Source organism: Mus caroli, unplaced genomic scaffold (assembly GCF_978045245.1).
Source record: "Mus caroli unplaced genomic scaffold, Mus_caroli_1 scaffold_7, whole genome shotgun sequence".
Lineage (NCBI taxonomy): Eukaryota > Metazoa > Chordata > Mammalia > Rodentia > Muridae > Mus > Mus caroli.
The window spans coordinates 108282465-108300003 of NW_028227262.1; the positions used below are offsets into that span (position 1 = coordinate 108282465).

Below are 17539 nucleotides of genomic sequence, written 5' to 3' on the forward strand. Positions count from 1 at the left end.
TCCTATCATCATTTAATTTTTTGAAACTGCTGCTGAAATATTATTCCATGCAACATATTTGGAGATGTAGGATGCAAACAACATTTAAACAGTAAAGAGAAATCACTTCAAATAGTAAGGTATTTCCCACAGACAAAAGGATTAAGAGATCAGAGAAACAGAAAGTAAGGGAACATTCACTTTATTGGCATAGTGACTTCAAAGGGATGCTTAGTTTGCAGCAATGGTGTCCTGAATCCAGTCCACATAGTTGCAGACCTTGGTGTACACACCAGGGTTGTCCTTCTGGGCACAGCCGTAGCCCCAGGAGACAATGCCCTGGAGCTGTCCATTGCAGACCACAGGGCCACCAGAGTCACCCTGGAAGGGAGAAATACAGTATTGAAGGAAGAGGCACAAGGAAAAGGGATCACATTACTCTGACCTGAAGATGCCATTGTAGCCATGCTTTGCCTCCCTTGGTTAGCCCATCCTCTGTTCTGACTGACATGTTGAAATAACCTCCAGAATAGCCCTCCTCACTTTTCCATGGAGCCACTACAGGAAACTTCCTGTCTCATACACTTGGACAAACTAACACCAATCCTATGAGAATACATTCTTTTTGTAGGATAGAAGCCAATTACCTGGCAGGAATCTTTGCCTCCCTCCAAGAAGCCAACACAGATCATGTTATTGGTGATCTTTTCAGGGTAGGAGGCCTCACAGTCAGCCTGAGGCAGCACTGGGGCATCCAGGCACTGGAGCAGGTCTGGGTTGTTCACTTTGAGGAAAGGATAAGAGAGAATGTGATTTAAACCAGGATAGACATTAACATTCCAGTGGAGAAAGTCTACAGTACATGGAGCATCCTTCAAGATATGAAAGCCCAGCAACAAATTTAGATCCCAAAATAGTGATTATTGATGTCCTTCCTAGAAGTAATAATAGAATATTCTTTATCTGTTCTGTTTCCAGGCTGGGAACAAGATCATTTTGTGTGCAAATATCTCTTGTACCCACTGCACCGCTCTGTATTATTAGATACTTTCAATAATTTTGCATCTTAGAAACCAATGGTTTCAATGTAGAACCTCATTTGGTTCTCAGAAGTAGTAAAGGAAGCAGACAAAGTAACCTACTCACCGCCAGAGCTCAAGGTGTTGCCCCATCCAGAGATGAGACACTGAGTGCCTGCAGGTGCACAGGAACTGGGCAGCGCTACAGTGGCCACTCTGGCATTGAGGGTCACAGGGGATGCCAGTTTGATCAGCATGATGTCATTGTCCAGGGCCCATGAATTATAACTGGGGTGCCGGATGACCTTGGCAGCATTGACAAACTGCTCATTGCCCTCCAGGACATTGATGTTGTGCTCCCCCAGTCTCACTTGGATGCGGCTGTTGGCAAGAGAATCATGTTATAATTTTCTTCTCCATCACGGCAAATAGTTCAGAGTTGTTAAACACTTTTTGCTGAATGATCTTAGAATAGGGAGGTGCCTGGTTGAGTATCACAAAAGTGACAGTGATGTGGACAGCAAGTAACAGTGAGACCAGATTCCTTTCTGTTTTGAAGACAGGTAATATGATTCAGGTGAATGACTGCTCATCAACTCCTGTCCCTCCACCCTTTATAAACAAAATAGCCCCTGTATCTTCATTTTTCCTCTGTGGCTTTGCAACTAAATCTTCTCCTCCAAAAATTGTTACTTTCATCAGTCTATTCCAGTGTGTAATAAGAATAGCCATGTAACTGTGGCATCTCCCAACTTGCTCTGCATTCATTCTCTGTGTTTTCCCCCTAAACTTTTCAAATTATAATCTGGCTCCTTCTGATGCATGTTCAGGAATGACACTATCTGGTATACTAACTGTCTCTCAGTTTCCTCTTTATAATAAAACTAACAGAGAAACACACAGATTTTTAAAATGTTCACAGATTTTCCATACTCACTGAAACTCTAAGTTTATCACCACTGTATTGGACACAGCATTGCTCTTTGTGAATGTCTTTGTGTGACTTCAGTTTTGATTCTGTCCTACAATCAACTTTCCATTCTTTATCTACATATTTGAGGTAGTTTGAATGATCTACCTTGGTGTGGAGGGCTTCCTATTCTGTACTCTTATCCTCTCTAAACTTAATAATTTACTAATCTCTTTACTGTGACTGTTGCCATTCACAGTATCAGGTTATTTCTTGTCTGATCTTATATCTGCTCTTCAAAAGGTTAAGTGGGGGCTGGTGAGATGGCTCAGTGGGTAAGAGCACCCGACTGCTCTTCCGAAGGTCCAGAGTTCAAATCCCAGCAACCACATGGTGGCTCACAACCATCCGTAACGAGATCTGGTGCCCTTTTCTGGAGTGTCTGAAGACAGCTACAGTGTACTTACATATAATAAATACATAAATCTTTAAAAAAAAAAAAAGGTTAAGTGTGTGTTCTGTACACACAGGGCCCATCACTTACAACTTGTAGCAGTGAGCCGCAGACACCACCCACTGGTCATTGATGAGGGGAACCTCCACAGAAGTGGTAGCCAGCGTTCAGGGACACCTGGTAGGGAACAGAATTCTCTCTGCAGGTGTATCCTCCAACGATCTTGTCATCATCATCCACAGGAAAAGCAACTTGAATAAAGACAAGAAGACCATTGAGAAGACAGTTCCTCAAGGTGTTGTTAGGTGGAGCCCTCAGCTCTCAACTAACCAAAGGGTTTTTAATTAATGCATTAATTAATTATTTCTCTTAGGCATAGAACAGCTTGTTCAACACAGTACTGCACTACACATTAATACAACATAATAGGAAGATACTCTGTATGTACTTCACTCTCATGGATTCCCAGGCATAGGGCAAATGATGCTATCTGTATGCAGGAATAGTGTATAGAGATGGTTGTGTTATCCTCTACTTGTTTTGATCTCATATTCTACATTCTTTGAACCCTTTTGTCTGTCACATATTTTAAAGAGTTACCCATGGTTGGAAGTATCTTAGATAATATCCTGGGTATGTACCCATGGGGTTTTATAGCTTCAGTTTGTATTTTAAGAAAAATGGAGAACAGTCCTTGTAAAGAACAGAGGGATATAATATTATTGTTAAAGATAATTGATTTTTGTATTTATTTGCATGTTTATAGGTCTTAAGTCATTTGGGTATTTAAAATATATATATAGTACCAAAATATCCCTCCTACTATGAGTCATTTTCCCATGCACATAAGTTAAGTATTTCAATAGTCTGTAGTTTATTGAGGACTTCAACTTTCAACATAGGCATTTCCTTTGTAAGGAGAACCAGGCCTGAGCTAATGGGCCCATATAGGTTCATTTCCTGTACCTTCCAGGTGCGTTCCTTTTTTTTATATTCTCTGATCACTAAATAAGTGAAAGTGGAAGGGGTAGGAAACTTTAGGCTTGCAGAGAAGCTTGAAAGATTGGAAGCAGAACTGTTGCTGGAGGAAGAAAGGGAACATTGGAGTTGAGATGGGGTGAAGAGTCACCTTGATGATGGGGTTCATGGCTTCCAAAAGAAGGAAGAGCAAGACCTGGGTTAAGACATGGAACTCACCAGCAGCTCCTACAAGGGCCAGGAAGAGGAGTGCTCTCATTTTGGCAGAAGGTAGTGAGTACTAGGTGAAAGCCTGCCTTTATACCACAGTTCAGGGAGAAGGAGGTACTAAGGGGAGGGTTCCCTCTACTTCTTCACAAGCACACCTGTGGTTTTCTCTTTCCAAGTGCCTTGAATTATCTCTGTTCTGTTTGTCTACCCTGTGTGTGGGTGACGTACAAGTGATAAGGAAACTTACTCCGGGTGCAGCAAGGAAAGACTGAGTAGAGGTTTTGTGAAACACTGGCAACATAGAGTCCATCTATTCGTCATAGCCTTTCTAAGGCTGAAATGAAGAGGCTGTGTGTTAGGGAATGGCCATATTCCTTAAATATCCTCAAACATCATGGGAAAATGATATTGGTACTGTGGCAGATATTCAGGATCTAGAGACCCATTTGAAAAAATATTGTATCTGGATCTAATAACTATGAGATGATGATTAGCTATACAATAATTCATCATATTGAAAGTTCATATCTAGGGGTTGAGGAAAAAAATTAGAGTATTTAGTAAGATGTCTAGGAAGACATAGATATGATTTGTACTGTCAATTTTTATTGGCTCTCCTTTCTAATATGGCTCATATATGAAAAGTGTTTTGAAGTGTGAAAAATAAAGTTTGAGTAGATGCTTCTGCAATATGATCCAGAGATACAGCCAAAACCACACTCTCCTCCCTCTTCTCTGTCATGAACTTCTACTTTATTTTTTGTTCTGTTGAGTCCATTTTCTGCATCTTCATGGCTCTATTAATAATCTTTGTTAAAGATTAAAACTTCCCTACCTTCTAGATTCATGCAGTTTGAGATTGAAGCCTATTATTAGATTTGAGGAAGGTCTTGAATAATATACAGTCTGATTTCTGTTCACAGAGTTGACTTCAGTAGAGAGACTACTACATTATCTAGTTGTCATGAATACAAATAAGGATTAAAAATATAGAGGGATTCTGATGTTCTATGTTTTTCAGTGACACTATTATATCAGACTTAGTTCAGAGAAAACATTCCTGTAAAAGATTTGTGAATGGTTCTAACAAAGCTACTGAGTCCTGGTACTCAAGTTTATTGAGACATAAACTGCCTAGAGGTAGTGTATTGAGAAAATGATGTGTGAGGTTACATGTACTGTTACGAGCTAATTTGAGGAAACCCATTACAGAACCTGCTTACTTTTTTAGTTAGTCTGATCTTAGTGTTGTTCATGGACAACAACAAGCAGAGTTCAACAAATGCACTAGAGATACTGATCAAAGAAGAAAAGTCTGAGTTCATGATCCAGTGATTTGTTTTGACATGACACTTATTGAAAATGGTGAAACAAATGGACAGCAAAATATTCTGGGGAAAACTTCCCCGTGAGACTGTTAATGACTTCTGTACTGATCCCCGCCATAACTGGCGCAGCTACACAACAGAATTTATTCCCACAGCCCTTCCTCATGTACACTGAATCTCATTAAATGCCTCATGGGGTCATGCCTCAGTGGAGTACTATTCTATCTGTAAAATTTCTGACAGATTCAAGACTTTTCACTGAACAGTCATGCACTACATCATTTTTGGGTGGAGCCCCTAAAGAGGGCTTCTTTAAAAAGTGTTTTATGGTAGAGGATGAAAATAGGACTTATCTGTAATTAAATAGGAAGATACTATCATCAGATCTATGCTTTTTCTTTCTAAGAAACTATGTAAAATTGGCATATAGTCTCAAGGCTACAAACAGGTATGGAAAGCCTTGTGAAGTGTGAGATTTGCCACATCTGGCACCTACAAGTCTAAGCATGCCAATAGTCCCAGAGAGATAAGTTAAACATCTAGCTCCTCCTACCATTATTTTCCTGGCAGAGCTTGAACACCAAAATTTATATTTTACCTGGCACTCTGTCTGTCAGAACCTTGAACCTTACCTTACTATGACTTCTTACCCCCCTAGGTCATAACCAACACAGGGCTGCTCATAGGTAGCAGATAGGTTGTTGGGATATCATTATGGTTAGTTGGACAGTAAGCAAATTTTCTGAAATATAGTTAATATGTTGCTGTAATGTTTTTTCTTTTTAAAAATGTTTTTTTCGCTTCTTTGTGAGTTTATCAATATCCACTCAAATCCTAGTTATCTGCCATCTTCTTATATCTGCCCTCTTCCCTTGCCACTTCCCCCAAAATAATGTATACACTAACCAATGACCAAACAAAATAAACAAAACAAAACATGAAACATCTTAAAACATAAGCTGTCATGTGTCACATTCTTTCCCAAAATATGCCCCTCTGTTCATAAATGTTTACTTGCAAGTATTAAATGAAATGAGTCATTGGTCTTGTTTGAAGTCTCTTGATTCTCACTTGGTTCCTCACTGGGACTTTCCTGTTTAATCTTGTTGTTGCCCTGTTTTGTGGAACTCCTGCAGATTTGGATCAGTACAACAGGCCATTTCATGAACCCCAGCAGTTCACAATGGTTGTGAACAAAGTGGGGTGTTGAAGTCTCCCACTATTATTGTGCGAGGTGCCATGTGTGCTTTAAGCTTTACTAAAGTTTCTTCAATAAATGTGGCTACCCTTGTATTTGGAGTATAGATATTCAGAATTGAGAGTTCATCTTAGTAGATTTTACCTTTGATGAGTATGAAGTGACCCTCCTTGTCTTTTTTGATAACTTTACATTGGAAGTCAACTTTATTCGATATATGAATGGCTACTTAAGTTTGTTTCTTCGGACCATTTGCTTGGAAAATTGTTTTCCAGCCTTTCACTCTGAGGTAGTTTCTGTCCTTTTCCCTGAGGTGGGTTTCCTGTAAGCAACAAAATGTTGGGTCCTGTTTGTGAAGCCAGTCTATTAATCTATGTCTTTTGATTGGGGAATTGAGTCCATTGATATTAGGAATAAATTAAAGAACAGTAATTGTTGCTTCCTGTTATTTTTGTTGTTAAAGGTGGGATTCTGTTCTTGTGGCTGTCTTTTTTTAGGTTTGTTGAAGGATTACTTTCTTGCTTTTTCTTGGGTATAGTTTGTGTCCTTGTGTTGGTGTTTTTCCTTTATTATCCTTTGAAGGGCTGGATTCGTGGAAAGATATCCTGTGAATTTGGTTTTACCATGGAAAACTTTGTTTTCTTCATCTATGGTAATTGAGAGTTTTGCTGGGTATAGTAGCGTGGGCTGGCATTTGTGTTCTCTTAGGGTCTGTATAACATCTTTCCAGGATCTTCTGGCTTTCATAGTTTCTGGTGAGAAGTCTGGTGTAATTCTAAAAAGCCTGCCTTTATATGTTACTTGAACTTTTTCCTTTACTGCTTTGAATATTCTATTTTTATTTTGTGCATTTGTTGTTCTGATTATTATGTGTCAGGAGGAATTTCTTTTCTGGCCCAGTCTATTTGGAGTTCTGTAGGCTTCTTGTATGTTCATGGGCATCTCTTTCTTTAGGTTTGGGAAGTTTTCTTCTATAATTTTATTGAAGATATTTGCTGGCCCTTTAAGTTGAAAATCTTTATTCTTATCTACTCCTATTATTCATAGGTTTGGTCTTCTTCTTCTTCTTTTTTTTTTTTTTTTTTTTTTTTTTTTGGTTCACTTATGTATTTTTGAATGGAAAAATTTATAATGCAAATTTCACTCATTATAAAACTTAGATACAAATTACAACATTACAGATAGTCTTTCATTTCACATGGAGTGCTTAAGAGACTCAAGTATGAGTACTCCAGATAATCGTTACACAAATTGGAAGCATCTTGAATTGTTAAGTATATTTCAATACATAAAAATTTATGCATGCTTTAAACACAGTATTTTTTTAAAAATGAGAATTGAAACCAAAATTATGAACAGCACCAGCATTGACGTTTTCTGTTTTTTTCTATTAGTCTGACACAATGTTAGTGACCATGCTGCACTGAAACATGTAATGGTGCATTCTGAACCATGATTTGTTAAATGTAATAACCCACATCTCCAGAATTTTTAGGCTGGCCATAAACTTAGCAAGGTGTGAGTACATATGCATAATCAATTATAGGCATATAAACTGCTGTTCAGCAATGTTTGAACTGCCTCCAAAATTTATGCTTACAGGTAGACATCCAAATATACCAATAAAACATGTCCTTGAAAACATGGGCACATTTTAAACATTAAAACAATTCTGTTAACCATATAGTCCCACAGTATGACGGAGTAATAACCTACATGAAAAGAAGAAAAACTAATCATTATAGTGCATGATTGATTCAACATAGTTCCCAGGGAAGAGTCCAGTCACTCGATTGCAAACTCCTTCAAACCAGCCATCATCATTCTTCTTTATAACATAGATGTTTGCACCCTCTTTAAAGGACAGCTCATCATCTTTGTCTTTTGTATAATCATATATTGCAACAACTTTCTCAATATAGTTCTTGGGAGCCCATGCAGGGTCCCCATCTGCATATGGGTCACTATACTGAACTACTGCAGCTTCCTCATCTTCATAGTCCACAGGAGGAGGTGGCGGAGGAGGCGGAGAGTCATCAAACATGGGAATGTCATCTGGTGGAGGGGGTGGTGGTGGAGTTGGGCTATCAGCAACTGGGCCCGCAGTGGGCGGTGAGGGCATAGGCACAGCAATAGGAATGCCAATGCTGCTGCTCCCACTGTTCTCTCGGCTTCCGCTTCCTCCACTACTTCCACTATGCGTCCTTGGTCTCTGATTTAAAGAAGCTGTCCTGCCTGGACTATGCTGGCTTCCAAGCCTCACAGGACTAGTCATGTAGTCATTGGGAACTGTTGGCGGCTTAACAGGCTCTAGGGTTTTGTAAGGGGTGTTCCGTCCCAAAGTTCCTCGGCCTGACACGGGAGGGCTTGGTGGTTTCTGCGTGGGAGGATTTGTTCTCGACAATGTGCCAGTTCTTGCAGGCTGGTTATTTCCGTGCTTAAGTCCATGGCCCACATCATCCAGAACTGTATAGTCGATAGGTTTCCGAATATACCTGACAGGACGCTCCATATTTGCGGGTGCGATTATTTTGTGAGTTCTTGATGTATTCTTATTTGTTGTCAAAATACCAATCTCTCTTCGAGCCACTTTTTCTTTATGAATATCCACAGTCTGTGAGATGTGATTGATGGATGACTCCATCCTCCGCAGCTGAGATGCTTGGATATCCAGCAGCTGGAGCACATTGTTGGCCAATGCATTTATTTGATAAGCAACACTAGCTAGAGATTGAGTTGTATATGCTTTGGTCTCTTCTAGAGCTTTTCTCTTATCTGTAGCCTGTATATAGTTGTTTTCACAGTAGTCCGCCACCCAGGTCAGGTTCTGGTAACTCTCAATCAGCGCCCTCTTGCCAGACGGGATCTCCTCCTCTAGTAACATCTGCAGTTCTGCCATTTTCCACCCCTCCGCATCTCTTCCTCTCGCATTAAAGAGAGGTTTGGTCTTCTTATTGTGTCCTGGATTTACTGGATGTTTTGAGTTAGGATCTTTTTGCATTTTCCTTTTTCTTTGATTATTGAGCCCATGTTCTCTATGGAATCTTCTGTATGTGAGATTCTCTCTTCCATCTCTTGTGTTCTGTTGCTGATGCTTACATCTATGGTTCCAGATTTCTTTACTAGGGTTTCTATCTCCAGTGTTGTCTTACTTTGGGTTTTCTATATTGTTTCTACTTCCCTTTTCACGTCTCAGATGGTTTTGTTCAATTCCATCACCTGTTTGTGTTTTTCTGTATGTCTTTAAGGACTTCTACCTCTTTAGCAGTGTTGTCCTATATTTCTTTAAGTGAGTTATTAAAGTCCTTCTTGATGTCCTCTACCAGCATCATGAGATATGATTTTAAATCTGAGTATTGCTTTTCGGGTGTGTTTGGGGTAGCCAGGACTGGCTGAGGTGGGACTGCTGGGTTCTGATGATGATGAGTGGTCTTGGTTTCTGTTAGTAAGATTCTTATGTTTGCATTTCGCTATCTGGTAATCTCTGGAGTTAGTTGCTATAGTTGTCTCTTGTTGGAACTATTTCCTCCTGTGATTCTGTTAGCCTCTGTCAACAGACCTGGGAGTCTAGCTCTCTCCTGAGTCTCAGTGTTCAGAGTATTCTCTGCAGGCAAGCTCTCCTCTTGCAGGGAAGGTGCACAAATATCTGGCTTTGGGACCTGCCTCCTGGCTGAAGATGAAGGCCTGAAACAGGACCTGTCCCAGAAGCTGTGTCGATTCTGCCTGTCCCAGAAGCTCTGTAGCTCCTGTAGTCCACACTCTCACCTGCACAGGCCAGTCTCTAAGGGATCTGGGACCCAAGATGGCTCCCCCAGGTGCTCCAGCAGAACCCTCCTGGGAGGACACCCCTCCTCTGGTGGGGAAGTTGCAGGATGTCTGGAGCCCAATATGGGATCTGTCCCAGAATCTGTGTCACTTCTGCTTGTCCCAGAAGCTGTGTAGCTTCTGTATTCTGCACTCTCATCTGCACAGACTAGTCTCTAAGGGATTTGTTAATTGTCTAGTTTGAGGGAAGTTATTCATTAGCTCTTCTAGTTCTTATCCTTCAACAATACTGAGATCACAGTAGCTAAAAAAAGTAAGTAGATTCTGTACAAGTATTCCTCCAATTAGCTCATAACTTTTGATATAACCTCAGATATCATTTTTCAATATACTCCCTCTAGGCAGGTGATATCTCCATAAATTTTCTGATGTGGCACAATAGCTTTGTTAAAACTTATTCACAGATATTTTACAGAAAAGTTTATTCTGTGAACTAAATCTGTTATAATACTGTAGTTAAAAATATAGAATATCAGAATCTTCATATATTTTTCATATTGTTTTGTGTTAATGAATCCTTGTTACTAAAGTAATCTCTATACTGAAGGCAATTCTCTGAACAGAAAACAAACCAAGTATTGCTGAAATCCTTCCTTATATCTACTGTCGACTATAGACTTCTATCTCAAATGGCTGTGTTGAAATAAGGGATTCTCAAATGCAGATTGTTAACAGAACCAGGAAAATGGACTTATAAAACCAACAAAAATGAGGGTCAAAGATGATGACCAAGAGGAGCTAGGAGAATGTGGGATTGGTGTATCTCTGGAACTTATTAAGGAATCTCCTACTTAAACCTCATTCTTCAAACTTCAAAACACTTTTCTTGTATGGACCTTGTTAGGAAGGAGAGCCAAGTAAACCTACAGTACAAACCATGTCTATTTCTCCCTTTGACATGCTATTAAATACTGTAATTCTGATGTCTGTGCCCTTGTATATGTTATTTTTACATGATAAACTATTCTAGAGATGATAATAATAATAATAATCTCATAGTTATTAGATCCAGATACCATGTTTCTTCACATGGGACAAGAGGTTTCAATATCCACCAACACATACCAATACCAGGCCTTCCTTATTGTTAATAAAAAAGTTTCCCATGACATTAGGGTATATCTAATGATGATGTCTTTTCTATACCACATATCCTCTTTACATGAACCTAAGAAGGCTATGATGCATACATAGGGTCTATGTTTCCACTGTTTTGCAAAAATCATCCACTATTCATGCCTACAATAGCATGAAATGTTTCCCTATCACATGTACCTCACATAGTCACAGAGCAGACAAACAGCATAGATGATGTAAGGCTCTGTATGAGGGAAAACCACAGCTGTGTTTGTCTAGAAGCAGTCAGGGCACTCCCATTACTAACTCCTTCTCACTACATTGGGGTATAAAGACAGGCTTCTCCCTGGTGCTTACTACCTTCTGCTACAATGAATTCACTCCTGTTTCTGGCTCTTGTGGGAGCTGCTGGTGAGTTCCCTGCCTTAACCCATGCTCTTCCTTCTTCTAGAAGTCATGAGCCCCACCACCAAGGCAGCCTTTTCACCCTATCTCTACCCCAATGTCCTCTTTCTTCTTCCAGCATCTACTCTGATTCCAATATTTCAGGCTTCTCTGTAAGCCTAGCTTACTACCCTTTCCACTCTCATGTGTAATGTGGTCAGACAGTCTAGAAAAGGAAGGCATAAGGCAGTTCCAGGAAATGAACCAGCAGGACTATGATTTCACATCCTGAGGTTACCTAATCTTTGGCTGCCTTTATAGAGTTTAAAGTTGAAATCCCCATTAAAGTGGAGACTTATATCAAAAAATACTTACTTTATATGACTGGAACAGTAACTTGTATTAAGAAGGCCATTTTGCTGCTATATGTTCTATTCAAATACTAAAGTAATTTTTAAGACTTTAAAACATGCAATAAAATAAAAATCAATGATTTCATCAATAACATCACACTGCTCTCTCTGTTCTCTATATTTTGTTAATATAACGAATCAAGGTATAAAAGTCGGTGGGTACACAAAGCTTTACACACTGAGAATATTTTGTAAAATACTTCCTAATGGAAAAAACACTTGAAAGCTGTGTTCGGCAAATGGGGTCAATGAATGATGATCATCAGATCAAAGAAAATAGATCAGACAACAATCTATGCACCATATATCTGCAGGCTGAGAGCACTGATGGTTATGTCCCTGGTAACCTATCAGAGTGCAGGCACTAAGAGAGTATCTTCCTATTGTCCTGTAGTGCTGTGTACTGCAATATAGTGTCGAACAAAATGTCTTATGCCTACTAGGGATACACTGTTACCTTCTTACTTTCTCTTCTTGTATGCATTAAGAACCCCTAGGTAGCCGAGCATGGTGGCGAACGCCTTTAATCCCAGCACTTGGGAGGCAGAGGCAGGCGAATTTCTGAGTTCGAGGCCAGCCTGGTCTACAAAGTGAGTTCCAGAACAGCCAGGGCTATACAGAGAAACACTCTCTCAAAAAAAAGAAGAAGAAGAAGAAGAAGAAGAAGAAGAAGAAGAAGAAGAAGAAGAAGAAGAAGAAGAAGAAGAAGAGGAAGAGGAAGAGGAAGAGGAAGAGGAAGAGGAAGAGGAAGAGGAAGAGGAAGAGGAAGAGGAAGAGGAAGAGGAAGGGGAAGGGGAAGGGGAAGGGGAAGAAGGAGAGGAAGAAAGAGAGAGAGAGAGAGAGAGAGAGAGAGAGAGAGAGAGAGAGAGAAAGAAAGAAAGAAAGAAAGAAAGAAAGAAAGAAAGAAAGAAAGAAAGAAAGAAAGAAAGAAAGAAGAACCCCTAGGTAGCTGAAAGTTGAGGGCTCCACCTTCCAACACCTTGAGGAATTGTCTTCTCAATTTTCTTCTTGTCTTTATTCAAGTTGCTTTCCCTGTGGATGATGATGACAAGATCGTTGGAGGATACACCTGCCGAGAGAATTCTGTCCCCTACCAGGTGTCTCTGAACTCTGGCTACCACTTCTGTGGAGGTTCCCTCATCAATGACCAGTGGGTGGTGTCTGCAGCTCATTGCTATAAGACGTAAGTGATGGGCCCTGACTGTACAGAACACATACTTGACCTTTGGAAGGGCAGATATAAGATCAGGCAAGAAATAACCTGATATGCTGAATGGTCAAGGTCACAGAAAAGAGATTACTTATTTCTTGATTTGGAGAGAATAAGAATACAGAATAGGAAGCCTTCCACACCCATAAATCATCCAAAGTACATCCAGTATATAGAAAAAGAAAGAAAGGAAAATTGATTGTAGGATAGAAAGAATCAAACATGAACTCACACAAAGACTTTCACAAAGAGCAATGTTGGGTCCTATAGCATGGTGATAAACTCAGAGTTTTCTGTGAGTGTGGAAAATCTGTGAACATTTCAAACATTGGTGTGTTTCTGTTAGTTTCACTATAAAGAGGGAACTGAGAGACAGTTTGTATACCAGATAGTGTCAGACCTGAACATGCATCAGAAGGAGCCAGATTATAATTTGAAAAGTATAGGGAGAAAACACAGAGAATGAATTCATAGAAAATTGGGAGATGTCACAGTTGCATTGATAGACTATAATTACTACACACTGATGAGAGTAACAGTATTGAGAACAGAGGAATTAGTATGGTTTATACTTTGCAAAGCCACAGAGGAAAATGAGGATACAGGGAGTTATTTCATTTAGAAAGGGTAGTCCTTCACCTCAATCATATTACCTGTCTTTGAAAAAGAAAGGAATTGGCTCTCCCTATGTCACTTGCGCTCCACACCTCTGTCACTTTTCTGATATTAAACTAGGTGTCCCCTCATTCCAAGCAGATTCAGCAAAACCTGTTAAACAACTCTGAACTATTTGCATTAACACAGGAAGATTATAACATGGTTCTCTTCCCAACAGCCGCATCCAAGTGAGACTGGGAGAGCACAACATCAATGTCCTGGAGGGCAATGAGCAGTTTGTCAATGCTGCCAAGATCATCAAGCATCCCAACTTCAATAGCAGGACCCTGAACAACGACATCATGCTGATCAAACTGGCTTCCCCTGTGACCCTCAATGCGAGAGTAGCCACCGTGGCTCTGCCCAGCTCCTGTGCACCTGCAGGCACGCAGTGTCTCATCTCTGGCTGGGGTAACACCTTGAGCTTTGGTGGTGAGTAGGACATTTCATCTACTTCTTTTGCAACTTTCCAGAAGCAAGAGAGGTTCTACACTGAAATTGTTGGCTTCTAAGATGCAAAACCATTGCAAGTACCAATATCACCAAGTTCTATAGTGGGTACAAGAGATAATTGCACACATGTAAACAGAGCAGCATGTAACCAGAATAGATGGAGAATATTCTGTTATCACTTCTAGGAAGGACATCAATAATAACTATTCTAGGATCTAAGTCTCTTGAGGGCCTTAATATCTTGAAGGATGCTCCAGGAACCATAGAATTTCTCTACTGGAATGTTGATGTCTATCCTGGTCTGAAGCATATTTATTTCTTATTCTTTCCTCAAAGTGAACAACCCAGACCTGCTTCAGTGCCTGGATGCCCCACTGCTACCTCAGGCTGACTGTGAGGCCTCCTACCCTGGAAAGATAACCAATAACATGATCTGTGTTGGCTTCTTGGAGGGAGGCAAAGATTCCTGCCAGGTAATTGGACTCCTAGGATTGGAGTTGGAATGCCCAAATATTTCCTGAAGTGGTTCCATGGAAAAGTAAAGAGGGCTATTCTGGAGGTTATTTCAACATGTCAGCCAAAACAGAGGATGGGCTAACCAAGGGAAGCAAAGCATAGCTAGAATGGCATCTTCAGGTAAGAGTAATGTGATCCTTTTTCCTTGTGCCTCTTCCTTCAATACTGTATTTCTCCCTTCCAGGGTGACTCTGGTGGCCCTGTGGTCTGCAATGGACAGCTCCAGGGCATTGTCTCCTGGGGCTATGGCTGTGCCCTGAAGGACAACCCTGGTGTGTACACCAAGGTCTGCAACTATGTGGACTGGATACAGGACACCATTGCTGCAAACTAAGCATCCCTCTGAAGTCATATTGCTAATAAAGTGAATTTTCCCTTACTTTCTGTGTCTCTGATCTCTTTATCCTTTTGTCTGTGGGAAATACTTTACTATTTGAAGCGATTTCTCTTTACCATTTAAATGTTATTTGCACCCTACATCTCCAAATATGTTGCATGGAATAATTTTTCAGCAGCAGTTTAAAAAAATTAAATGATGGAAGGATTACAGTATTTTTTTCTTTTAGAAAAACCTATAGGAATAAGTTGAGACTATAAACATATAGTGACAGACAAATAGACCAATGGAATAGAATTGAAGACCCAGAAATGAACCCACACACCTACGGTCACTTGATCTTCGACAAGGGAGCTAAAAACATCCAGTGGAAGAAAGACAGCATTTTCAACAAATGGTGCTGGCACAACTGGTTGTTAACATGTAGAAGAATGCGAATCGATCCATTCCTATCTCCTTGTACTAAGGTCAAGTCTAAGTGGATCAAGGAACTTCACATAAAACCAGAGACACTGAAACTTATAGAGGAGAAAGTGGGGAAAAGCCTTAAAGATATGGGCACAGGGGAAAAATTCTTGAATAGAACAGTAATGGCTTGTGCTGTAAGATTGAGAATTGACAAGTGGGACCTCATGAAACTACAAAGCTTCTGCAAGGCTAAAGACACCATCAATAAGACAAAAAAAACCACCAACAGATTGGGAAAGGATCTTCACCTATCCTAAATCAGATAAGGGACTAATATCCAATATATATATAAAGAACTCAAGAAGGTGGACTCCAGAAAGTCAAATAACCCCATTAAAAAATGGGGCTCAGAACTGAACAAAGAATTCTCACCTGAGGAATACCGAATGGCAGAGAAACACCTGAAAAAATGTTCAACATCCTTAATCATCAGGGAAATGCAAATCAAAACAACCCTGAGATTCCACCTCACACCAGTCAGAATGGCTAAGATCAAAAATTCAGGTGACAGCAGATGCTGGCGAGGATGTGGAGAAAGAGGAACACTCCTCCATTGTTGGTGGGATTGCAAGCTTGTACAACCACTCTGGAAATCAGTCTGGCGGTTCCTCAGAAAATTGGACATAGTACTACCGGAGGATCCAGCAATACCTCTCCTGGGCATATATCCAGAAGATGTCCCAACCGGTAAAAAGGACACATGCTCCACTATGTTCATAGCAGCCCTATTTATAATAGCCAGAAGCTGGAAAGAACCCAGATGTCCCTCAACAGAGGAATGGATACAGAAATTATGGTACATTTACACAATGGAGTACTACTCAGCTATTAAAAAGAATGAATTTATGAAATTCCTAGCCAAATGGATGGACCTGGAGGGCATCATCTTGAGTGAAGTAACACAATCACAAAAGAACTCACACAATATGTATTCACTGATAAGTGGATATTAGCCCAAAACTTAGGATACCCAAGATATAAGATACAATTTGACAAACGCATGAAACTCAAGAAGAATGAAGACCAAAGTGTGGACACTGTGCCCCTTCTTAGAATTGGGAACAAAACACCCAGGGAAGGAGTTACAGAGACAAAGTTCGTAGCTGTGATGAAAGGATGGACCATTTAGACACTGCCATATCCAGGGATCCTTCCCATAATCAGCTTCTAAACGCTGACACCATTGCATACACTAGCAAGATTTTGCTGAAAGGACCCAAATATAGCTGTCTCTTGTGAGAAGATGCCGGGGCCTAGCAAACACAGGAGTGGATGTTCACAGTCAGCTATTGGATGTATCACAGGGCTCCCAATGGAGAAGCTAGAGAAAGTACCCAAGGAGCTAAAGGGATCTGCAACCCTATTGTTGGAACAACATGATGAACTAACCAGTACCCCGGAGCTCTTGTCTCTAGCTGCATATGTATCGAAAGATGGCCTAGTTGGCCATCATTGGAAAGAGAGGCCCATTGGACTTGCAAACTTTATATGCCCCAATATAGGGGAATGCCAGGGCCAAAAGAATGGGAATGGGTGGGTAGGGAAGTGGGGGGCGCTATGGGGGACTTTTGGGATTGCATTGGAAATGTAACTGAGGAAAATATGTAATAAAAATATTTAAAAAAAAAAGAAAAACCTATATGAATAAGTTGAGACTATAAACGTTCCTAATTTTCTTTTTTTATCACATGTGATGCTTACCTGAACCCTTTGACAAGCATATCATTTTAATAAACTACATATACTTTAAATGGGAGACTGTTGGTGAAAGTTCCTTTTAAATTGAGTTGACTCATAGGCACCATGTCTGGGTGGGACTCTTGGTTGCCTCCCTCCTTTGGAGTCTTGCAGAGCACTTTCTAGTATCATGAAAGCTAATCCTCAGAAAGAAGGCATTCAAGTCAGGTGAGCTCAGACCCCTTATAAATCTTCATGCAAAAATACTCAATAAAATTCTGCCCATCTAAATCCAGTATCACAATCAAAACATCCTGATTAACTTGGTGGGCTTCATTCCAGGTATGCAGAAGTTGTTCAATATTTGGAAAGTCTTCAATATAATGAACCAGTCTCACTTAGATTTGTCTTTTTCTCTGTGACTTAAGATATCTCATGTTTTCTAA

General features: G+C 40.2%; 2 protein-coding genes, 1 pseudogene and 1 gene segment (V, D, J or C); 1 reads left to right on the forward strand and 3 right to left on the reverse strand.

The window, feature by feature from the left end:
- Positions 1–17539, reverse strand: part of LOC147004003 (T-cell receptor beta-1 chain C region-like) — a 500214-nt gene that overhangs the window by 205384 nt on the left and 277291 nt on the right.
- On the reverse strand, positions 211–3611 carry LOC110287795 (trypsin-5-like). The gene is made up of 5 exons (XM_085839719.1): positions 3560–3611; positions 2453–2613; positions 1126–1379; positions 627–763; positions 211–360 (listed from the first exon to the last, which is right to left on the reverse strand). The coding sequence occupies exons 3-5, from the start codon at positions 1253–1255 to the stop codon at positions 211–213; spliced, it is 417 nt and encodes a 138-aa protein (XP_085695845.1). The 5' UTR covers positions 1256–1379; positions 2453–2613; positions 3560–3611.
- On the reverse strand, positions 7551–9009 carry LOC110288861 (abl interactor 1 pseudogene; annotated as a pseudogene).
- Positions 11341–14945, forward strand: LOC110288862 (trypsin-5). Of its 2 annotated transcripts, XM_085839720.1 has the most exons (7): positions 11350–11389; positions 12799–12958; positions 13256–13284; positions 13345–13360; positions 13821–14074; positions 14432–14568; positions 14796–14945. In XM_085839720.1, exons 1-7 carry the CDS (start codon positions 11350–11352, stop codon positions 14943–14945), a joined length of 786 nt encoding a protein of 261 aa, XP_085695846.1. The 2 variants fall into 2 exon arrangements, with proteins under 2 accessions (XP_085695847.1, XP_085695846.1); XM_085839721.1 differs by lacking the exons at positions 13256–13284; positions 13345–13360 and having other exon boundaries at positions 11341–11389.

Excerpts from the sequence above, each read along its gene's own strand:
- LOC110287795 (XM_085839719.1), bottom strand. The coding sequence starts at position 1,255 with ATGCTGATCAAACTGGCATCCCCTGTGACCCTCAATGCCAGAGTGGCC. Across the intron at positions 764-1,125 it reads CAACACCTTGAGCTCTGGCG|TGAACAACCCAGACCTGCTC; the intron begins GTGAGTAGGTTA and ends CTTTCCTCAAAG. Across the intron at positions 361-626 it reads GAGGCAAAGATTCCTGCCAG|GGTGACTCTGGTGGCCCTGT; the intron begins GTAATTGGCTTC and ends TCTCCCTTCCAG.
- LOC110288862 (XM_085839720.1), top strand. The coding sequence starts at position 11,350 with ATGAATTCACTCCTGTTTCTGGCTCTTGTGGGAGCTGCTG. Across the intron at positions 11,390-12,798 it reads GGCTCTTGTGGGAGCTGCTG|TTGCTTTCCCTGTGGATGAT; the intron begins GTGAGTTCCCTG and ends TCTTTATTCAAG. Across the intron at positions 14,569-14,795 it reads GAGGCAAAGATTCCTGCCAG|GGTGACTCTGGTGGCCCTGT; the intron begins GTAATTGGACTC and ends TCTCCCTTCCAG.